The 22,801-nt window shown below is 44.8% G+C and overlaps 1 protein-coding gene and 1 pseudogene across 3 annotated transcripts; both read left to right on the forward strand.

Annotated features, from left to right (window-relative positions):
• Positions 1-12,412: 12,412 nt before the first annotated feature.
• Positions 12,413-13,679, forward strand: LOC307182331 (mast cell protease 3-like; annotated as a pseudogene). The gene is made up of 2 exons: positions 12,413-12,514; positions 12,994-13,679. The product of its transcript is annotated as a mast cell protease 3-like (transcript).
• Positions 13,680-14,241: 562 nt separating this feature from the next.
• Positions 14,242-17,305, forward strand: LOC307179449 (granzyme H-like). Of its 2 annotated transcripts, none has more exons than XM_079908612.1 (5): positions 14,242-14,390; positions 15,464-15,624; positions 16,046-16,181; positions 16,383-16,640; positions 17,054-17,305. In XM_079908612.1, the coding sequence occupies exons 1-5, from the start codon at positions 14,337-14,339 to the stop codon at positions 17,228-17,230; spliced, it is 786 nt and encodes a 261-aa protein (XP_079764738.1). In that variant the 5' UTR covers positions 14,242-14,336; the 3' UTR covers positions 17,231-17,305. The 2 variants fall into 2 exon arrangements, with proteins under 2 accessions (XP_079764738.1, XP_079764739.1); XM_079908613.1 differs by having other exon boundaries at positions 16,383-16,622.
• The last annotated feature ends 5,496 nt before the right edge of the window (positions 17,306-22,801 follow it).

Below are 22,801 nucleotides of genomic sequence, written 5' to 3' on the forward strand. Positions count from 1 at the left end.
CATGCAAAGCTGTTACCCAGGTCCTGCATACCCACACCTGTCTTTCAGGGCCTGCCCTCCTTCCAGGGCTGCCGCTGAGCACCGTCAGGAGAAAACATGAACCTCTCTGGTCCTGGGGCTCAGGGTGAGCTTCTTGGCTCCTGGCCCTGTGTTACATGGCGGAGAGGAGGGGATCACACCACGGGTCCTGGACACCAAGCAGGCACAGCCTGGGGCTGCAGCTGCAGGACAGAGCCCCACCACTGGGGAGGGGAGGCGCCTTCCTGAGCAGACGTTTCTCTCCCACAGCCAGGGAGGCCGGCGCAGAGCAGGGGTGGGTCTCGTGAGAAGCTCCTCATTCTCACCTAGGCTGAGTGTCCTCCCAGCCCTCCTCGGAGCTCACGGACCAGCTCTGCCTCCAGTCCCCAGGCTGCCTCTTGTCCATCCCTGCTCACCACCATGAGTTCTCAGAGTCCACCGACTCCTGTCCCCTCCAGACCACACTGATCTGAGCTGACCCCTTCCTCATATCCTTCCCACCCAGGACACCCTGAGCACCCTAGGGTTCCAGCAGGGCATCCCCACTGAGATGCCATCCCAGCTCATGCCCTGGCAGAGAGGGGTATCAGAGGGACCAGGCCTGTGCTGGCACCAGGCAGGGCCCATGAGGGATGTCTCTCCAGAACCCTTGGCCCCATCTCTCTCCTGGTCAGGGCCAGCTCAATTCCCACATGCAGCCCAATGCCCGCCATGTGTTCAGGGTCCACTGGCCACGTGGTCACTCAGTAGCCTGAGTCCCTTTCAGCCTGTCCCTTTAGTCACTGCTGGCCTCTAGGCTGAGATTCCCTGCTGGTCACCTGGGAGCTTTTGAGTTAGAAAGGACTCCTGTCTTTAGCAGGACTGAAAAGCACAATGTTTTCCACCAATCAACACACGCACTGATTGAGCACCTACTAAGTGCCAGACATTGGGGTTGTACGGTGGACATAAGATAGGTGTAACAGTGAGGAGCCAAATCTGACTACATGTTGGATCTGTTTCTTTTACTTTAACCTTTGCTTTCCGTTGCTTTTGTTCACTAAAAGGATACTGTCTATACACAATGACCTGCCTCAGGGAACCCTGCCTCTCTGCCTGAATGTTAAAGGAAAGTGCCTTTGTTTAGGGAAACATCCTGACCCTGTCAGGATGTTTGCAAGAAAGAAGATGGCTGGCTTCTTTGGATGGCTGCAAGAAAGAAGAAATTGGACTTCCCTGGCGGCACAGTGGTTAAGAATCCGCCTGCCAATGCAGGAGACACGGGTTCGAGCCCTGGTCCAGGAAGATCCCACATGCCGCGGAGCAACTAAGCCCGTGCACCACAACTACTGAGCCTGCAAGCCACAACTACTGAGCCCACGTGCCACAACTACTGAAGCCCGTGCACCTAGAGCCCATGCTCCACAACAAGAGAAGCCACCGCAAGGAGAAGCCCGTGCACCACGACGAAGAATAGCCCCTGTTCGCCGCAACTAGAGAAAGCCTGCGCGCAGCAACGAAGACCCAAGGCAGCCAAAAATGAACGAATGAATGAAAATAAATAAACAATAAAAAAATAATAAATTTATTTTTAAAAAAAAGAAAGAAGAAATTATCACATCCCCTCCCCGAGGGAAGAAATTAGCACATCCCCTCCCGAAGGCTGGCCATTCCAGGGGACAGTTGCCAATCTTATGGTCTTTTTACCTTACTTCCTCATCTCCTCTCCCATCTCTCTTCTGTAAAAGAAATTGGCATCCAAACCAAGACAAGATGGTTAGCTTTGAGACTTTAGTCGGCCGTCTTCTCGGTCTGCCGGCTTTGCGAATAAAGCCCTATCCCTTACCTCGATACCTCGCCTCTGATTTATTGGCCCATCACGCAGCAAGCAGAGCGCGCGTGGACGCGGTAACACAGGTTCTATCATCTGAGCGCGCGTGGAACTGACAGTGTTGACTTTCATCTGAATCTTTTCTCTCCCTACCCACCTTCACATGATTCCACCTGAGGGGCCTAGATCTCTTTATCCCCGTGGGAAGTCCACAGGGATAAAGCATTTGTGTTTATTTTTTTTGCTGGTTACACTCTGTAGAAGTGCTATTACATGTGACTCTAGAACGAGTCATTTGTTTCCTAGATGTGAAGATCCCGCTCTGCTCACGGGAGCATCCTTGTCCCCTAGGGGAGAAGGTAGCAGGGAGGGAGGAAGAAGGAACAAGGGCAACCTTATTTCTTTTACTCTAAAAGTAGCAGGTAGGAATGTCATCGCACACATTCAGGTGGTAGGAAAACCCATATGAAGTATTTGTTTGAAGGTAATCAAAATCTGAGTCTACACGCTCATCCTGTTGGATGGACCAAAAACATGATCCCTGTCATGACTGCAAGCTCCTGCCTGTGCAGATGAAACTGGAATCAGGGAGGCCCATGTGGTCTGGACAAATGGAGAAGCGTCTCTGCTCTTTAGGCCATCACGGTTGCTGCTGCATCCATACAGTCCAAGACGACCTAGACTTTTCAGACTTAGGAAGGAAAGGCTTGGAGGCCACCATGTAGAGTATGTGATTTTTTGCTGAGCAAGGATCTCCCTGTGCTGGGCTCACCTCGCCAGACACTCCTAGCAGCCATCTACCCAAGGTCTTGCACTGCTATGCAGCACTGCCTGGGAGCTGAGTGTGAGTTCCAGCTCTGTGCAGGTGCCATCCTGCCCCAAAAACACACCGTGCTCCTCTGCGCCATGGGGTCAATACCCTGGGATCACATAACCCTCAAAAGCACGCCGTTTCCCATTTTTGTGCACAAAGCATGCAGCAGCGTAATCTCCTAATGACCTGGGCACTTTTACAAAGGAAGAGCAGTGATGTCACACAGCTTCTGATTTAGAGCTGAAAAAAACCCTAAGACATACTAAGGACCTGGCTCCTTGATTGAAAAAGACAAAAAGGAAAATATAGAAACAAAAAAACACAGCATTTTAAAAAGTTGCCCAGCCACATACATGTGCAGCTCAAGTATTACATTTATTTTGAGGAAATGGTTTTATGATTTAAAACAGGTTTAAGAATCTTTGTTGCAGACCCTCATTCTCCTTTGAGAGATGAGGGAGACAAAGTCCCAGGAGGGGGTAGTGACCGACTGGAGGCACCATAGGGTTAGGACAGAGCCTGGACTGAGCCAGACTCCCTGACAGCCAAGCCAGCAAGAGGCCTTCCATGTTTTCTAACCCCTGCCCTTGTGATGACTTCCTGGCATCCCTGGACAAGACATGAGCCTCTGCTCAGACACTTACCTCCCCAGAGAGCAAGCCTCTGGGCCCCCGTGGCAGCCATTCTCTGACAAGTATTCAAAACACCTTCCTGGTGAGCTGGTCTGTCTGCTCATGGGCACACTTGGATGGAGGCAGGTAAGTACGTGAAACATGCTGATTCCTTCAAATCTTCTTGTCCTTAGAAGTATCCTCTGTCCCCCACCTTCAAGGAAAAAATTCTTGCCTTGCTTAAGCAAGATCTCTGTAATGGAAATAAAAAATGAAATGCAGTAAAACATCTCCGCAATGACCTCTAACGAAATGCCTCTACTCACCAAGACCCTCTCCCATCACCCCTCCTGCCCTCCAGACCCACAAGAAGACTCAGGTCCCAGTGTGGTTGGAGAGAGAACTGCCAAGCCAGCTCTGGGGCGAGAGACCTAAAGGGATGCAAGTTCTTGCTAATTTCTCTTGGGAATGTGCATTGGAACAGGGATGGCTCTGTCTTCCCTGCCCATGACCATACTTCTGCCAATAGCACTCACTGTGGACTTGCAGAACTTCCAGGGTTTATTTCCTGTCTTGGTATCCCACACAATACCCTTTTGGCCAACAAACACATTTCACTATGAAAAAAATTCAACAAAAGTTTCCTTACTTTCCAGAGGCATATTGCTAGACTACATTTCTTATTCAGAGTCAAGAGGCTCAATGAACCTGTGTTAATCAAGTAAGACAAAGAAAATCACATCTAAGCATGTAATAGTCAAATTAATGAAAATCAAAGATAAAGAGAAACAGTTGACCATAGGCAGAGGGGAAAAGAACTTACATTACTTTAGGGGAAACAAGAATCACAACAAGCTTCTTGTCAGAAATAATGGAAGTCAGAAGGCAGGGAAATAACATTTTTAAATGATTGAAAGAAAAAAAATAGCAACCTATTTCTGGAATTCAACCTAGAATTCTATGTCCAGTGAAAATATTGTTCAAAAATGAAGACAAAATAAAGACATTTTCAGAAAAACAAAGGTAAGAGAATTTGTTGCCATCAGACCTGCACTGTAAGAAATACTAAAAGAAGTCTTCAAGCTGAAGGGAGATGATTCCCCCATTTGCAAGCAGGAAGGGAAAAACAAAAATAAAAGTGTAAAATGTGGACTCAAGATGGTGAAGTAGGAAGACCCCGAGCTCACCTGCCCCCAAGAACACATCAAAACTACAACTACATATAGAGCAACTCTTGCTGAGAATAACTGGAGACTAGCAGAATAGCTCTTCTACAACCAAGGCTATTAAAGCACACATACACACACACAGGGAGTCTGGGAAGAGGAGGGGATGATATCTAGGCAAGACCATTATCCCTAGTGATGACCCATAAAATGAGGGGATGTCACAGACTCAGGGATCCTCACTGTGAAGAAGGGGGTTTGAGCTTCATATTAGGCACCCCAGCCCTGGGGTCTGACACTGAAAAGGTGAGACCCATTAGCTGGTTTAAAAATCATTGGGCTTACTGGAGGGCTCTCCCTAGACTCCACTCTTGAAGAGTGCACAGACTTGCTCCCAGTCCCCACACCAAGGTAGCATACTGAAAACTGCCCATGTTTTTTTCTTTTTTTTAAGAAAAAAAGGGAGAGAACCCAAATAAGTAAAATAAGAAATGAAATAGGTGAAGCAACAATTGATACCACAGAAATACAAACAATCATAAGAGAATACTGCAAAAAAGTTATATGCCAACAAATGGGACAACCTAGAAGAAATGGATGAATTCCTAGAGACATACAATCTTCCAAGACTGAATCAGGAAGAAATAGATCATCTGAACAGCTGATAACTAGAATTGAAATTGATTCAGAAATCAAAAATCTCCCAGTAAACAAAAGTCCAGAACCAGACAGCTTGACAAAGGAATTCTACCAAACATTTAAAGAGTTAACACCTATCCTCCTCAACTATTCCAAAATAATGAAGAGGGAACACTCACAAACATTCCATGAGGATAACATTACTCTGATACTGAAACCAGACAAATACGAAAGAAGAAAGAAAGAAAGAAAGAAAAAGAGAGAGAGAGAGGGAAAGAAAGAGAAAGAAAGAAAGAAAGAGAGGGAAAGAAAGAAAGAAGAAAGAGAGAGAGAAGGAAGGGAGAGAGGGAGGGAGGGAGGGAAGGAGGAAGGAAGGAAAGCAGGAAGGAAGGAAGGAAGGAAGGAAGGAAGGAAGGAAGGAAGGAAGGAATGAAATACAAAAAAAGAAAATCCCTGACCTACATAGATGCAAAAATCCTCAATAAAATATTAACAAACCAACTTCAACAATACATTAAAAGGATCATACACCAAGATCAAGTGGGATTTATTCAAGGGACAGATGGATGGTTCCTTATCTGCAAATCAATCAACCCTACACCACATTAACAAAACAAAGAATAAAAATCATATGATCATCTCAATAGATACAGATAAAGCATTTGACAAAATTCAACATCGATTCATGATAAAAACTTTCAACAAAGTTGGTATAGCGCGAACATGTCTCAACATAATAAAGGCCATTTATGACAAACCCACAGCTAACATCATATTCAACGATGAAAAGCTGAAAGCTTTTCCTCTAAGGTTAGGAATAAGACAAAAAGGCCCACACTCACAATTTCTATTTAACATAGTATTGGAAGTCCTAGCCACAACAATCAGACAAGAAAAAGAAATAAAAGCATCCAAATAGGAATGAAAGAAGTAAAATTGTCACTATTTGCAGATGACATGATATTATATATAGAAAACTCAAACGACTCCACCAAAAAAAAAATATATTAGAAGAAATAAATGAATTCAGTAAAGTTGCAGGATATAAGATGAATATATGGAAATCTGTTGTTTTTTTATATACTAGTAATGAACTCTCAGAAATAGAAAGAAAAAAATCCCAATTACAACCCATCAAAATAAATAAAATACCTATGAATACATTTATTCAAAAAGGTGAAAGATCTATACTCTAAAAACTATAAAACATTGATTGAAGGAAGTTGAACAAATAAATGGAAAGATATCACATGTTCAGGGATTGAAAGAATTAATATTATTAACATGAGGTATGACCCAAAACAACCTACAGATTTAATGCAATCCCTATAAAAATACCCATGCCATTTTTCAGAGCTAGAACAAATGATCCTAAAATTCATATGCAAAAACAAAGGACCCCAAATAGCCAAAGAAATGCTGAGGAAAAAGAACAAAGCTAGAGGTATCATCCTCCCTGACTTCATACGGTACCATAAAGCTATCATAATCAAAACAGTATGAAATTGGCACAAAAACAGACACAAAGATTAATGGAACAGAATAGAGAGCCCAGAAATGAACACATGTACATAAGGTCAAAAAATATACCACAAAGAAGGCAAGATGATGCAATGGAGAAAAGTCTCTTCAATAAGTGGTGTCAGGAAAACTGGACAGCTACATGTGAAAGAGTAAAATTAGAACATTTTCTCACACCATATACAAAAATAAACTCAAAATTTATTAAAGATCTTAAACCATTAAATTCTCAGAAGAAAACATAGGCAGTGCACTCTTTGGCATAGGTCTCAGCAATATATTGGGTTTTTTTGGATATTTCTCCTCAGGCAAGGGAAACAAAAGCAAAAAGAAACAAATGGGACCTAATTAAGCTTAAAAGCTTTTGCACAGCAAAGGAAACCATCAACAAAACCAAAAGGCAACCTACTGAATAAGAGAAACTATTTACTAGTGATATGTCTGATAAGCAATTAATATCTAAAATATATAAAGAACTCACACAACTCATTATCAAAAAAAAAAACCCAATTGAAAAATAGGCAAGGTGCAGGGAACTATACTCAATATCCTGTGACAAATCATAATGGAAAAGAATATGAAAAGAATATATATATGTATAACTGAATCACTTTGATGTGCAGCAGAAATTAACACAACATTGCAAATCAACTATACTTCAATTAAAAAAATGTTTTTAATGGGCAGTCATCTGAATAGACATTTTTCCAAAGAAGACATGCAAATGGCCAACAGATACATGAAAAGATGTTCAACATCACTAATCATCAGGTAAATGCAAATCAAAATCACAGTGAGATATCACCTCACACTTCTCAGAATGGTTATTGTCAAAAAGACAAGAAATAACAAATGCTAGCAAGGATGTGTTGAAAAGAAAAAACTGGTATCCTGTTGGTGGGAATATAAATTGGTATAGCCACTATAGAAAACAGTACTGAGGTTCCTCAAATACTTAAAAATAGAACTACCATGTGATTCAGCAATTCCACTCCTGCGTATATATCTGAAGAAAACAAAAAACTAGTTCAAAAAGTTATACCAATGTTCACAGAAGCCAAGCTATGGAATCAATCGCAGTGTCCATCAACAGATGAATGCATAGAGAAGATGTGGCATATATATATGCACAATAGAATATACTCAGCCATAAAATAAACAATGAAATTTACCATTTGCAACAACATGGATGGACCTGGAGGGTATTATGTTTAGTGAAATAAATCAGATAAAGATAAATACTGTACATTTTCACTTACACGTGGAATCTAAAATATAAAACAAAAGAACGAATGTAATAAAACACAAACAGACTCATAGATACAGAGAAAAAAGCTAGTGGTTACCAGAGGGGAGAGGGTAATGGGAGAAAGAAGATAGAGGAAGGAGACTAAGAGGTACAAACCACTAGGTATAAAATAAATAAGATACAAGGATGTAATGTACAACACAGGGAATATAGCCAATATTTTATGATAACTTTATAGTCAGTATAAACTGTAAAAATACGGACACTTGAAACTAATATAATATTGTAAATCAACTGTACTCTAATTTTTAAAAAGTGACCAGGTGGAAAAGCATTTATATCAATTTCTTACATGGATTATTGACTTTAAGGCAAAAAATGCTTTAGTATTTACGGCATATAGTGGTGAAATGTATGACAAAAAGAACTCAAAGGGTGAGAAGGAAGACAAATGAAAATATATCATTACAATGTTCACATATGAAGTGGTATAGCATGAATTCAAGGTTGCCTGTAATATATGAAGGAGGCATATTGTAATCCTAGAGTAATAGCTAAAATAATATATAGATATATAACTAAAAGCCAATAAAGAAGACAAAATGAGATACAACAAAATATAGCAGGAAAAGTCGGGCAAAAGAACAAAGAATAAACCACATTAATAGAAATCAAATAGCAATACGATATTCTTCAATCCAACCCTATCAGTAGCTGCATTAAATGTAACTAGATTAAATACTCCAAAGGACACAGATTGTTAGTCTGGATAAAAATGCAAGACTCAACCTTGTGCTGTTTAATGAGAAACATATAAATATATAAAGACATGGATAGGAGGAAAGTAAACTTATTGGGGGAAAAAAGATGTATCTTGCAACACCAATTAAAAAAAAGCCTTACCCATGGTATATGCTGTTTAACTTTAGAACTTTTGGCCATCTGAGAGATGAGATAGAGTAGAATAATTATTTTCTTTTTTCCTTTTCTTATTTCTATTTATCTGAATAAGAGTGAAGTTGAGACTCTTTATTATTTTTTACATTTATTTTACTGTGAACGCTCAGGTCTTTTGCCCATTCTATCAGGTTTTTGGTCTGTTTCTTCTGGATTTAGAGATCTTTGAATATTAGATTAGCTCCTTAATTGTGACAAAGGTTGCAATAATTCTTTACAAGTTTGCTGCATGTAATTTGAATTTTCTTACACTCTTCTTTGATATACAAACTTTAAAATTTAGTTTTTCAAATCATAATTTATTTATCAGTCTTTCTTTTAGAGTGTATGAATTTAGAGTCATTGTTAGAAAGCCTTTCTCCACTCTCACTTTCTAAAGGACTTTACCTATGTTTATTTCCAGGCAATATATGGTTTTATTTTGTGTATTTCAGTATACAAATATCTTACCTATTTGGACTTTATTCTGGTGGTTTCTGTAAGATACTGCTCCAACGTAACCTCTTAACAAGTGACTATCCAGTTGTTCCTAAATCATTTATTAAAAGTCCATCTTTTCCCTTATGATTTGAATTGCTACTTTATTATAAACTTCATTTCCATATATACCTGTGAATGTTTCTGAATTTTTCCATTGTGTTTCACTAGACTCTCTCTCTGTTCATGATACAACACCACACTGTTTTTCGGAAAGAATTTTTATAGGCGTTCTTAAGATCTGATAGGCTAACCCTCTGCCGTACTATTCCTTTTTCTCTTTAACAATTCCCCTAGTGATCCTTTCATGCTTATTTTCTACACAAATTTTAGAAACAATCTAGACCTTGTGTAACACCAAGTGAAAAAATTGGGTGGGTTTTTAAAAATCACATCATATATATTATTTTAATAATCACATTTATATATTAGCTTTGGGAGAATCAGTACCTTTTTGGTGTAGATCTGTCATATGTGAGAACTAAGAATATCTTGCTGTTTCTAAAGTCTGTTTTTGTGTTTTTCAGAAGTTCTTTAACATTTTGCACAAATAGGTTTTTCACAATTCTGGTTAAGGTTTTCCTAAGCCCCTCATCTTTTTTTGCTGCTACTATAACAGATTTTCTTCCCAATTATATCTTCAAAGTGTTTATTATTTGTATATATGAAAGGTACAGATTTCCTTTTAATTTTGAAATAATCTCCAGCTTATAGAAAAGTTGCCATTGCAATACAAAAACTTTTATCTTCCAGACCCATTTGCGAGTAAAGTTACTGACATGGTGCTCCATCAACTTCTCAAATACCTTATAGAGTGTAATCCCTACAAACAAGGACACTCTTGCATAACCACAGTCCTACGATCAAACCCAGGGAATTAACATTGATGCCACCAATACCATCTAATCCTCAGACAGTGAGAAACCTGGCTCATTAGCTTAATATGTTGACTTATTTGATTAATCCCCACAGAGATTTCTATAACAGATCTCTCACTCATCTTCTCCAAGTGCCTCCCCTGCTCCCCCCACCCAGGCTCTGGCAATCCACATCAGGCAGCCCCTTCATACCCATGCCCACCTCACCCTATTTATCCTGCTCTGACACATCCCGCCAGACTCCCCCCTCTCCACCGCCCCGACTCCATGAAGGCCTTTAAATCTCCCTTGAGCTCCGATACCACCTAATAGCCAGTCCCTGTTTGAACACCCTCTTCAACAGACTTGGGCATCCACTCCCTGCCTCACGTGTATTCTAATTACTCATCCAGGCTGCCCAGTGCAGGGTGTCCGAGCCCACGTAGGGAGTGTGTCCACACAGGAGAGACGCCTGGAGTGGGCACATTCCCACCCCACGCAGGCTTGGCTTGGACACCACGCTCTCATTTACCGTGGCTCCCCTGCCAGAGTCCCTACTGAGAGTGTGCTTTGTTTCTTTAAGGTTTTGTTGCTTTTTGAGAGACTTGGGATCACGATATGTAGAACCAACAATGTTTTCCATTCCATGACTCTCTCCTTCTTTTCCATTATGGAGACATGATCAGGATAATTTGTTTAGCAAATGGTACAGAGACACCAGAATGCAATTCTCTGGATAGTGGTGTGGGTACTCTGCTTTGGCTCCCTGGCACCCATTCTCACTTCACATGGTATCAGTAATTCATTAAAAAGAGTAGCTCTGGGGACAGGCAAACTTCTTCCATTCTCAGTGCACGTGGGTTGGACAGAGCAGACCCCAACCTATCCAAAGGCACTGACCTAGGCTTAGACGGATCAGTGGTTTCAATGGCTCTGACTAACTCTCCAGACCCCTAAAGCAGTGTGGCAGATTCTGCTTTGCTACGACGACCGTTGTGTATCTCCCATCCCACGCGTTCTCCTTACATGACGGCAACACTCCTCCCGCTGGGAGGTGGGGTCTACGACCCTTCCTTTTTAATCTGGTGGGGGCTCTTGATCGCTTCAGTTAGTGGAATAGGGTAGAATAGATGCTTCTGCCTGGCTCATTCTTTTTTTAGCAGATGCTCATTCTGGGGAAGCCCACCACTCTGTTGTGAGGGAGCCCAACAATCCCATGAACTGAGACTACTTGAGGGGACCTTGTGAAGGGAAACCAACGGGCCCAGTGAACAGCAAGCGCTAACCACTGGGTAGGTGTGAGTGAGCCTTCAGATGATTCAGCTTCCAGGATTCAAGCCTCCCTGACACCAAGGGGAACAGAGGGCTGCTATCCACACTGTACCCTGACCAAAATGCAAATTTGTGGGTAAAAGCAATGTCGCTGCTGTTCTTAAACCACTCAGTTCTTTATAACTGGAGTAAGCCCTCTTCAGCGTCACTCTCACACCATTCTGTCCATCCCATACCAAGGATCTCACCACCCTTGTCTGATCGTGACGGCTTGTCTCCTCCACCAGAAGCAAGAGATGTTATCTCCAATGTTTCCCACAGTCTCACACAAAAAGAGGCCTCAATACACAGTCACCCTGGTGATCTAAAGAGAACCACGAGAATTAAGATATTCTTGAATCTATCATCCTGAGAGCCAGGCTGCTAGGGCTCAGGGACCTGCTACTGGCTGATACAACATCTCCAACTACCCCTACTTGGAGCTGCCTTTCTTGTTTTCTGCTGCTGTGGTGGCGCTGAGCCGAGAGCTACGGGTCCTTCCGTGGTGACCGGTAGTTCATGCTCCACTCAGACCCCAGGACTTGATCAGACAGAGCTGTGAGACTTTCAGAGAAACCTCACTTGATAAAGGTCACAACACCAGAGGGGACCCCCAGGGTTAAAGGACCAGAAGGAAGCAGCGGCGACTCAGATCTGGGCAGCCTTCCTGGAGAGATGCTCCTGCTGGCCCTTCTTCTGTCCCCGAGTGGGGAGGCAGGTAAGTGACTGTCCCCACCGTCAGAGGTCCAGTCCCATCCTGCACTGGAGAAACCCTGCTCAGGTGTTACACTCATACATATCCTGGCTCTGGTCCATCTCCAGGAACTTTCTGAACTCTGGTCAAATTCCCTCAAAGACCAGCAAATCTGCTCCCATCCCCCCTCTCCAGGCTTTGGCTCCATGAGCACAGCGGGCAGACTGCAATCTCTCTTTCAGGCAAAATCACTGGGGCCACGAGGCCAAGCCTCACTCTCATCCCTACATGGCGTTTCTTGAGTACCATGCTTCAGAGAAAAGTTTCATCTGTGGGGGGTCTCCTTGTGCATGAGGACTTCATGCTGACAGCAGCTCACTGCTGGGGAAGGTGAGGAGCAACACCTGGGCCCCCACCCCTCTGTAGACCCCTCACAGGGAACCCTCTTCTCAGGGGTTGCAGACCTGGGCCACCAAGTAACATAGGAGAGCTCTTCAGAGGACAGGTGAGCTCTGGGGAGAGAGGAACAGGTCAATGCGAGTGGCCCGTGGAGAGAAGGGACTGATCAAAGGGGGGATGGAAGGAAGCTGAGGTTGCACCCTGGAGTCCAGAGTGCAGATGTGAGAAATTCCTGGTTTTCCTTAGAGACGGTCAAGCTCTGTGCAGGACTGAACACCCTAAGTGGACTCCAGGAACTTGCACCCAGCCCGGGCTGCCAGGAAGCAGGCAGCACAGAGAAGCTCAGCCCCAGGTCCCACACCTAGAACTTTCTCCCCTCCAGTCCCACCCTGTCCCAAGCTGTGCTCTTTCCTTACGGCTCCTGGCCTGTATTTCCTGCGACTCCACCTCCCTCTCTGCTCTGGGGGCAGCTCAATCAACGTCACCCCGAGGGACCACAATATCTACCAGCAGGAGAGGACCCAGCAGGTCATCCTAGTGAGAAGAGCCATCCCCCACCCAGGCTATGATCATAATAAGTGGGTCAATGCTATCATGTGACTGCAGGTAGGGCACGTAGCCACACTGGTTCTTGCACACTTTCATACCTGGGTTTTGAATCCCCCATGACCTCATTCCTGTCCCTCCTTCCGGTATGACCCCTTCAGTTGTCCCAGGGCAGTGAGGAAGGCAACCCCATAACTGTCCCTGAGGCCTCTGTGGGCCAAAAGTAGGTTAGAATGCCTTTCCTCTGCCTTCAGCTGAGGAGGAAGGCCTACCTGACCGCCGCTGTGAGCCCCATCAGGCTGCCCTGGAGGAGGGAGCTGGTGAAGCCAGGGATGGTGTGCAGTGTGGCCGGCTGGGGGCACCTGGGCATGAACAATCCCGTGGCAGAGAAACTGCAGGCGGTAGACCTTGAAGTCCAAAGGGATGAGGAATGCATCTCTTGCTACAAAGATTACAACACCACTACCCAGATATGTAGGGAACCCAAGAAAGAGGAAGGGTTCTTTTTTGGTGAGATCCCCAGCGTTAGCCATGCAAAGCCCTGGGCACAGCCAAGCTGTGAGGGTCCAGGGCAGTGGGAACTAATCATATCCCTGTGTCCCCAGCCTTTTCTCCTATCCAGTCTCTGTCCTGTTTCCCTGGGGGCATGGAGACTGTCCCACCACCACATATGGGCAGAGGCTTCCTTGGGGAGGAGGAGGGGAGATTGTCAAGGCCAGGCTGAATCCTCAGGACCAACAGTCCCTGATATCAGCCAGGGCCCCCAACAGAGACCATCCACCCTGGGGCGGCATAGAGGACCACACCTGAAGAAGATCCGGCTCAGCCCCTCCTCTCTCTGCCCACAGGGCGCCTCTGGGGTCCCCCTTGTGTGTAGGACCTAGCCTATTGTGTAATTATTCAGGATTTCACCAGAATCGAAAAAGAACCAAGAGTCGAAAAATGAAGATATTCTTGATTCAGTCACTGAGGGGTTTCTGGGACCCAGCCCCTGTGCTGGCTGAACCACAGCCTTCACTTTCTTGTTCTTTCTTCTGGCTTTGTGACTCAGCGGTGGGAGTACAAGTGTGGTGACAGTGTCGTTCTCACTTAACCCACGGCAGAGAACGTGGACGACCACGTGGCATGCTGACACCTGGCTCGGCGGGGGAGCACAAGTCTGGGAGGTCTGTGTGTGAACTGAGCCTGCCCTCCTTCCTTCCCCTGTGTTTTGTGTCTGGAAGGAAGAAACACCAGCAGCTCCAACCTGCGCAGAACTTCGGGGAAGATGCAGCCTCTCCTGCTCCTGATGGCCTTTCTTCTGCCCACCGGGCTGGGACTGGTGAGTGACAATCCCCATTCTTGAGGCCAGAGCCCATCTCACTAAACCTGCTGTAGTCCTGACCCTTCTGCCCAGCTCAACCTTCTCAACCCCAGCTCCCATCCCAAACCCAGACTAACAATTTCGATGCTGCATAGACACTCAGTGAGGCTGGATGGCAGAAAGGAAGGGTGGGTCTTAGCTTCTCTCTCACCAGCAGGGCAAGTGGGTTGTGTATTTGGCAGAGGATGTGAAGCTGCAAAACACAGGTAATTAAAATCCCTCACTTCACCCCCGGAATAGGCAGCTCAAGTGAATCCACTATAGTATAGGAATCGTCAGTGGACCCAGCTTAAGAACCAACGAAATTTCTCAGTACCCTCCACCCCTCACTCCTGCCCAGGAGAGGAACCCAGGGGGTGGTTGATCAGAAGTCACTAGACGACAGCACCCAAAGCTCTCTGGGCGACTCGACTCTGCCCCAGGACGCAAACAGCTCATTTTCTGCCCCATCTCCCCCACCTCCCAGGCCCTCAGCTGCCCCACTGTCTTTGGCAGTGCCCTCCCCCCACCCCTATGGCCTTGAATGCCACCAGCACTATCCCCACCAAACCTCAGCCTAAAGCTAATTGGAGGCCATTCACTCTTGCAGCCAAAAAATCATTTACTGAGATCCTAGGTTGTGTTAGGCCCAAGGACATGAGGATTTTAGAAAATCCAATTCCATAAGCTCATAGGTAATTATTAGAAAATGGCACAAATCAAGATGTTAGCAGAGGATTAGAGGGTCCCGGAGACTCGGCGGGAGTGAGGGCTCATCAGGGAGTCCCGTCCACGATTCTCTGGGCCTCCACCATCGGGAAGGCAGACCCGCCCTCCTCCGCACATGTGCCTGATGCAGGACCTGAAGAACAAGCACTGACCCCTCTCTCAGAGGGAGATTGTGAGGCTTGAGGTTCAGAAAAGGTTATCCTGCTGCAGTGAGAACCTGGCGGACTCTCCCCCGGTGTCTGCAAGGTGCTGTCAACCCACCTGACCGTCACCTCCCTGAGCCTCCATCCTGACCACACCTCTCCCATCACCCCATCTTCCAGCCTTTTCTTACAGAGGAGATCATCGGGGGCCACGAGGCCAAGCCCCACTCCCGTCCCTACATGGTGTTTGTTCAGTTTCTGGATAAGGAGATTTGGAAGAGGTGCGGCGGTGTCCTCGTGCAAAAGGACTTTGTTCTGACGGCTGCTCACTGCAGAGGAAGGTGAGGGGCAGCAGCCAGCCTACCCCTCCTGAGACCCCGACAGGGACCCCAGCCCCTCCCCAGGGGCTGGGCCCAGGGGAGCCCCTCCCTCACCCTGAGATCGTGCTAACTCAGGACCACAAGACCTCATCAAACAAGCCATCTTAAGAGCCGCACTAGGGTGACGAAAAGCTGAGAAATGGGGCAGGTGAGTTTTGAGGTCAGAGGGTCAGAGGTGACAGCAAGAGGCAAGGTTGAGAAGCGAGGGCCCACATGGGTCAGATGAAGCATCAGTGGAGGATGAAAGGGTGCACAGAGAGTCAAAATCCAAACTCAGAGTAATTCCGCCGTATTGCCTGAGAAAGCTCCCAGGATCCCTGCCCTCATGTCATTGAGAAGCACAGGGCAGAGTCCCCACACTCCTGCTCTGCTCTCTGTGCAGTTTAATCAACGTCATCCTGGGGGCCCACAACATCAAGAAACAGGAGAGGACCCAGCAGATGATCCCAGTGAGACGAGCCGTCCCCCACCCAGACTATGATCCTAAGAGCCACTCCAATGACATCATGTTACTGCAGGCAAGGAAACCTCCCCGCTCCTCCGGCCCTCCTGGGGACAGATCGTTTCCCCTCCACTACCACCTGTCCCTTTCCTCCCTCCCATCTGGCTGCCTGACCAGTCCCAGTGGCTCAGGTGAGGGGGGTGGTCAGTGCAGCCTCATCCTGGCACCCAAGCCCAGAGGCCATTGGCTGAGCTGGACTCTTGTCTCTTCCCCTCAGCTGGAGAGAAAGGCCAAGGGGACTGCAGCTGTGAGACCCCTCAGCCTGCCCAGGCGCGAGGTCCCGGTGAAGCCAGGAAAGGCGTGCAGTGTGGCCGGCTGGGGGCAGGTGGCCGTGGGCACTCAAACCACCACCCTGCAGGAGGCAGAGCTGACGGTGCAGGAGGATCCAGTGTGCAAATCCCTCTTCCCAAGCTATTACAGCCAGGCCACCCAGATTTGCGTGGGGGACCCGAGGAAGGTGAAGGCTGCCTTCAAGGTCAGGTTCCTCGCATCTAAGCACACAGGCCCCGGGGAGAGGATCTTGGGGAGGTCTGGGTAGGGGACGGGCCATAACCTCATCCTCAGCCTGAGAGCTTGGGCAGGCAGGTCCACTAATCCAAAATTTAATTCTCTCCCCTGAGTGGATCAGGGTTGGGGGTGAGGAAGGATCAGTCATCCCGTAGCTGCGTTATCACCAGAGTTTCCATGAGGACTGACAGAAAGGTAGACCTGAGTCAAGCTGCAAAGAACAGTCATAGCCAGGCTGGACCCCAGCAGCGAGGGAGGTGACCAGGCCTCCTCTGGCCCAGATCTTCCTCACAGCCCCTGACAGGGACCACCCAGCCTGGGGTGGCAGGGAAGATAGGACCGGAAGGAGGCCCACTCAGCCCTTCCTTTCTCTACCCACAGGGTGACTCTGGCGGGCCCCTCGTGTGCAAAAACGTGATCCAGGGTATTTTCTCCTATGGAAAATCAACCGGGACATCTCCAGGAGTCTTCACCAAGGTCTCACACTTCCTGCCCTGGTTAAAGAGAACAATGAAGCGCCTCGAACAGCAGCTTGAGACTGACCTTCTTCTCTGCTGACCATCATTCTGGGGCAGCGGCAAGAATCCCACAGGGGTTCGCAGTGGGATCACGGGGCCACAATAAATGGATCTGTAGCGTGATTACACCTGAATTCCTATTTATTCATTGAACCGCCTCAATATGCAACCACACTGCTCCAGGATGCCCTCTGCTGTCAGTTCTGGGTATTGCTTCCCCCTCTCTCCCCAGCCCTCACTCCTCCCTCAATCCCATGCGGTCTGTATAGAGTCTCATTGATTTCTCAATCATGCCTCTTTGGTGCTTAGCCTTCTGCCAGGTCTGAGTCTAAAGTGAGATCCATTAAAAACGACAATCTTCTCTCCCTGAAAATGGTCCTCTCTGGGCCTTAGAAATTTTTTACCTTCTCTAAGCCAACCACTGTCTCCAACCCCTCTTCAGTTTGGCAGAGCAAAGAACAGGTCAGAGGAAGGAGAATAACTCCAGGGACCTAGGAGGTCAGGGGGTCATGCCATGGACACTCAGTTTCCTGTTTCCAGGGCCTCTCTCTCCAGTGAGGGCAGGCTTCTCCCATAACCAGGACTGTCTAGAGCTTAGGAGGCTGAGATGTTCCCATGATGGCCCTCAGTCTCACTGGGGTCCCATCTCCCCACTCTGCCCTGGGCCCAACACGGGACTCAGTCAACCTTGCTCCCTGTCCACTGTCCCACACCAGCCCCTGTTTTCTATCTGAGTGCCCTGGCCACCAGCTCCTTTCCCTTCCAGCTCATGCTGTTTTGAGCCAGCCTCCCTCTCATCTCCCTAACAGAGCTCCCAGGGCCCCATGTGAATTCTCCTCCTTTGACTGTCCCCTCCAAACCTGACTTGCCAGCCAGTACCTGATGCTTATCAGAGGAGCCAGTACCCATCTCCCACCTGGGTGGGGCCAGCTCAGGCCCTGGATCCAACCCAGCATCCCCCAGGGGCTCAGCCACCTCCAAGGCCTGTGTAGTCACTCAGCAGCCTAAGCCCTTTTCAGCCTGGCCTGGCCTGGGACCCCTGACTCTCCCTGCTGACAACCAGATTATGGCAGCCTTGTGAGCCAGAGGGACCCAGGGCTGCTGGGTGGGAAAGTACCACTCTGCCCTCCATCAGTAGATCAAATGTTGACCTCTCACTGTACCAGCACATAACAGGCTCTGTCTCCGCCAGTTGGGAAACTTGCAGTGATGAGAAATTTCCTCTAAATTCTGCTGGTTCCTCTCCTTCCACTAGGAAGTTCAGTTTGACACCGATGGACCTGTATTTGGAATCTGGAAGAAATCTTGTCTTGAAAATAATTAAATTCTCTGTATTTTAGCTGGATTGCACATTAGAGTTTCACACGCATGATCTTGCTTGATTCCACAAGGGCAATGTGAAATTGGAAGAGGCTTGGTGACCCACAGGTCCTGGGGTTTCCAATCTGTGCTCTGTGGAGTCCATGTCCGGAGGGGAGGGAGGGAAGAAGGAGAGAGGCAGCCAGAACAGCCTGATCTTTAGTTATATCACACGTGGAGACATGAACCTCAGTCCACAAATCCACAAAATGCCACACTTAAAGGGTAACACAGTTCACTGTGACCCAGATGTCCTGTATCCTTCAAACAGCACCACCAGTGCATTGGATGTAACAGAACACAACAAATTCACGATAACTGGACAAACACTGAATAAAGTGAGATCAACATCGTAAATAGAAGGAATTTCACTAAAAAGAAAAACAAATCGCATGAATATGAAAAGCAAAACTCAGCACGTTGAAAACTAAGGTGAAAAGCAAATAAAAACTTATTTTTTACACAAGACAGTCCCTACATCCATCTGCCAAGTCTTCCCTGGAGCCGGCAGAGCACAGGTGACAAAAGAGCTGAATACATGCATGGAGGTGAGCAAGCGAACAGTAAGATGTGCGTGAGACAAGGGACAACTTCAGGTCATGGCAGTAAATGACGACACTCTTAGGAGAAGCCGTCATGCAAAAGGAATGTAGAGAGCCCAGAAAGTCAGCCATGAAGAGCTCCATGGAACCCCAGGGTGTAAGCCAGAGCCAGCGGCAGATCCACCACCGCAGGCAAGGGTGTGTGGCCTTGAGGGACAATGCCTGATGGGTCACTCTTCCCCCTTACACCTGACAGAAGCACTTGACCTAGTACGAGATACATTAGGAAGAAAAACTATTACCTTATGATGACTGTAGCACCATGAACCCGGGGCTGCCCTTAATGGTATGTGTTTCCTTAAAATGATATCTAAATATATTTACATTATTTCTCTCTTTGATCTAGTGTTTTTTATTTCTAGGACTTTAACCTACATAAGATCTAAAGAGTGCGTGTGTGTGTGTTTAGGGGGGTTATTCGTATCGATGTTCATCACACCATTATTTCATCATAGGTCTCAAATTAGAATCAGTATTAATGTCCAAAATAGGGAGATGGTAAAGTATAGCACATTCGCATTACGTAGCCATTACCATCTACATTATCCACCGCTCTAGGAAACTAGGCTAAGAAAACAAAAGAACAAAAACTAAGCTGAGAAAACGAAAGAAAGTCAACTAGGCTAAGAACATTAATAGGCAAATCATAATTAAAAAAACTGAATAAACACTTGGGGAAAAGTGAAAGGTCACTAATTAATCAATGCAAATGAAAATATTAATAATTTTTGCTTATATAATTGAGAAGCATCGACAAAAATGATAATAATGAGATGCAGAACGGACATTGAGAAAATGCACTATCACACCTTGTACACAAACATCTTTTAAAAAAAAGGAAAAAAGGTGCCTGACGTAACCATCAACCACACCGAGAAAAGTGGAGAAGGTAATGCCTAAAAAAGTTACACAAGTCAAATCTTAGAAAAACTAATTAATCCAACACTAACTGGGGTTTTGCTTTTTAGAAGTTTCATAGCTTTGAACACTATGGCAACTTTAAAGTCATGATATAGAATTACAATTGCCACATGAAAGAATGTTCATTAGATTTAAGTCAAAGGCAGGTTAAGAGCAGCATACACTGCAGTCAATTTTTGTTTATACACACATTTTCCTTTTAGGCCTTTCTTTCTTCCTGCACATCCACTTATCTAATTTTTCTACAACATTTATGTATGATTTAGATAACTTAAATGCCTTTTTATTAAATATGAAGAGATACTAAAATGATCTTCACTAATAGATTTTTTAATAAAATTAGGAAAATGTTTGTTGAATGAACTATAGGATTCAAAACTGAAAGTATTGTAATCACATCTATAAAAAATACACATGTAAAAACTCTGGATGGAAATACATCCATTAACAGTGGTCAGTTGGATGGTGAGATTAAGGCTGACATTTTTCTTCTTTCTGTTTTTCATTTATTCACTATTTAAAATTTACCATTAGTAAAACAATTTTATTTTTAAAAACATTCCATGTTAGAAAAATGCTGGCTTAAGTAAGTTGGCATTTGTTAGTTAAGATAACCCTGACAATTCTAACAGATAAACTTTAGCATTTCGTGGCTAGCACAATAGAAGTATATTTCTTGCTCAGGCACGGTCTATTTCTTGCTCAGGCACAGTCCAAAGTGAGTATTCCTGCTGAGCAGTGCCCCCTTCCACTCTCAAGTGTCCCAGTTGGGTAATAAATTACATGGTCAGCCCAAGATTATGAGACACAGTCTCAGTTCCCTAAAGATGCTTCCAAGTTCCCTGTATTCATCTGTGTCAAATCGTGGAAAGGGAAGAAACTAGATGGTCAGGCATGGGAGTTTACAGCCCAGCTCTGGAAGAGGCTCACAGCATTTCATTCACATCCCATTTCCTGCGACAGTGACAGAGTCACACCTACCCTCAAGGTAGACTGGACAGTGGAGTTCACCTATGCCCCCTGGAAGAAAAGAAAATTGGTTTTGGTAAGCTGCCAGATCTTCTCTACCACGGTACTTACTACTGTTTGCTGTTTAAAAGGATCATGGGCCCCAAAATTTTCTTCTGCTTATTTTTTTATAGAAAAATCAGATTTAATTAAATTTTCATTTATTTGTTTTTGCTTTTAGATTTTTTTATGTCTTTTTATTGAAGTATAGTTGATTTATATTATTATATTTGTTTTAGGTATACAGCATAGTGATTCAGTATTTTACAGATTATACTCCATTAAAAGTTATTACAAGATAATGGCTATAATTCCCTGTGCTGTACAGTATATCCTTGTTGCTTATCTATTTTATACACAATAGTTTGTACCTCTGAATCACATACCCCTAAATGCCACTCCCAGCTTCCCTCTCTCCTTTGGTAACCACTAGTTTGTTTTCTATATCTGTGAGTGTGTTTCCACTTTCCATATACAAACAGTTGTACTATTTTTTAGATTCCACATATAAATATCATATAGTATTTGTCTTCTAACTTATTTCACTAATCATAATATTCTCTAGGTCCATCCACACTGCTGTAAATGGCAGAATTTCATTGTTTTTAATGGCCAAGTAATATTCCACTGTATATGTATACCATATCTTCTTTATCCATTTGTTTAATTGGCACTTGGGTTGCTTCTGTATCTTGGCTATTGTAAATAGTGCTATTATGAACACTGGGGTACATGTATTTTTTCAATTAGTGTTTTTGTTTATTTTTCTGGATATATACCCAGGAATGGAATCACTGGATCATATGGAAGTTCTATTTTTAGATTTTTGAGGAAACTCCATACTGTTCTCCATAGTGGCTGCACCAGCTTACATTCCCACCAGCAGTGTAGGAGGGTCCCCTTTTCTCCACATCCTCTCCAACATTTGTTATTTGTGTTCTTTTTGTTGATAGCCATTCCGACAGGTATGAGGTTATATCTCATTGTTGTTTTGATTTGTATGTTGAGCATCTTTTCATGTGCCAGTTAGCCATTTGTATGTCTTCTTTGGAAAAAAATGTCTATTCAGGTCTTCTGCCCATTTATTGATTGGGTTGTTTGTTTTTTGATATTGAGTTGTATGAGCTGTTTATATATTTTAGATATTAACCCCATGTCAGTCTTATCATTTGCAAATATTTTCTTCCACCCTGTAGGTTGCCTTTTCTTTGGTTTCTTTTGTTTCCTTTGCTATGCAAAAGCTTTTACATTTAATTAGGTACCATTTGTTTATTTTTGCTTCTATTTCTTTTGCCTTAGGAGATAAATCCAAAAAAATATTGTTACAATAGGCAGTGTTCTGCCTATGTTCTCTTCTAGGAGTTTTATGGTTTCAGGTCTTACATTTAGGTCTTTAAACCATTTTGAGTTTATTTTTGTTTATGGTGTGAGGAAGTATCTAATCTAATTGTTTTACATGTAGCTGTCCAGTTTTCCCAGCACCACTTGTTGAAGAGATTGTCTTTCTCCATTGTAGACTCTTGTCTCTTTTGTTGTAGATTAATGGACCATAGGTGCATGAGTTTATTTCCTAGGTTAAATGGACTGTAGGTGCATGGGTTGTATATTCTACTCCATTGTTCTATGTGCCTGTTTGTATGCCAGTACCATGCTGTTTGGATTACTGTAGCTTTGTAATACGGTCTGAAGTCAGAGAGAGTGATAACTCCAGCTTTGTTCTT

Source organism: Stenella coeruleoalba (genome assembly GCF_951394435.1).
Source record: "Stenella coeruleoalba genome assembly, chromosome: 2".
NCBI lineage: Eukaryota > Metazoa > Chordata > Mammalia > Artiodactyla > Delphinidae > Stenella > Stenella coeruleoalba.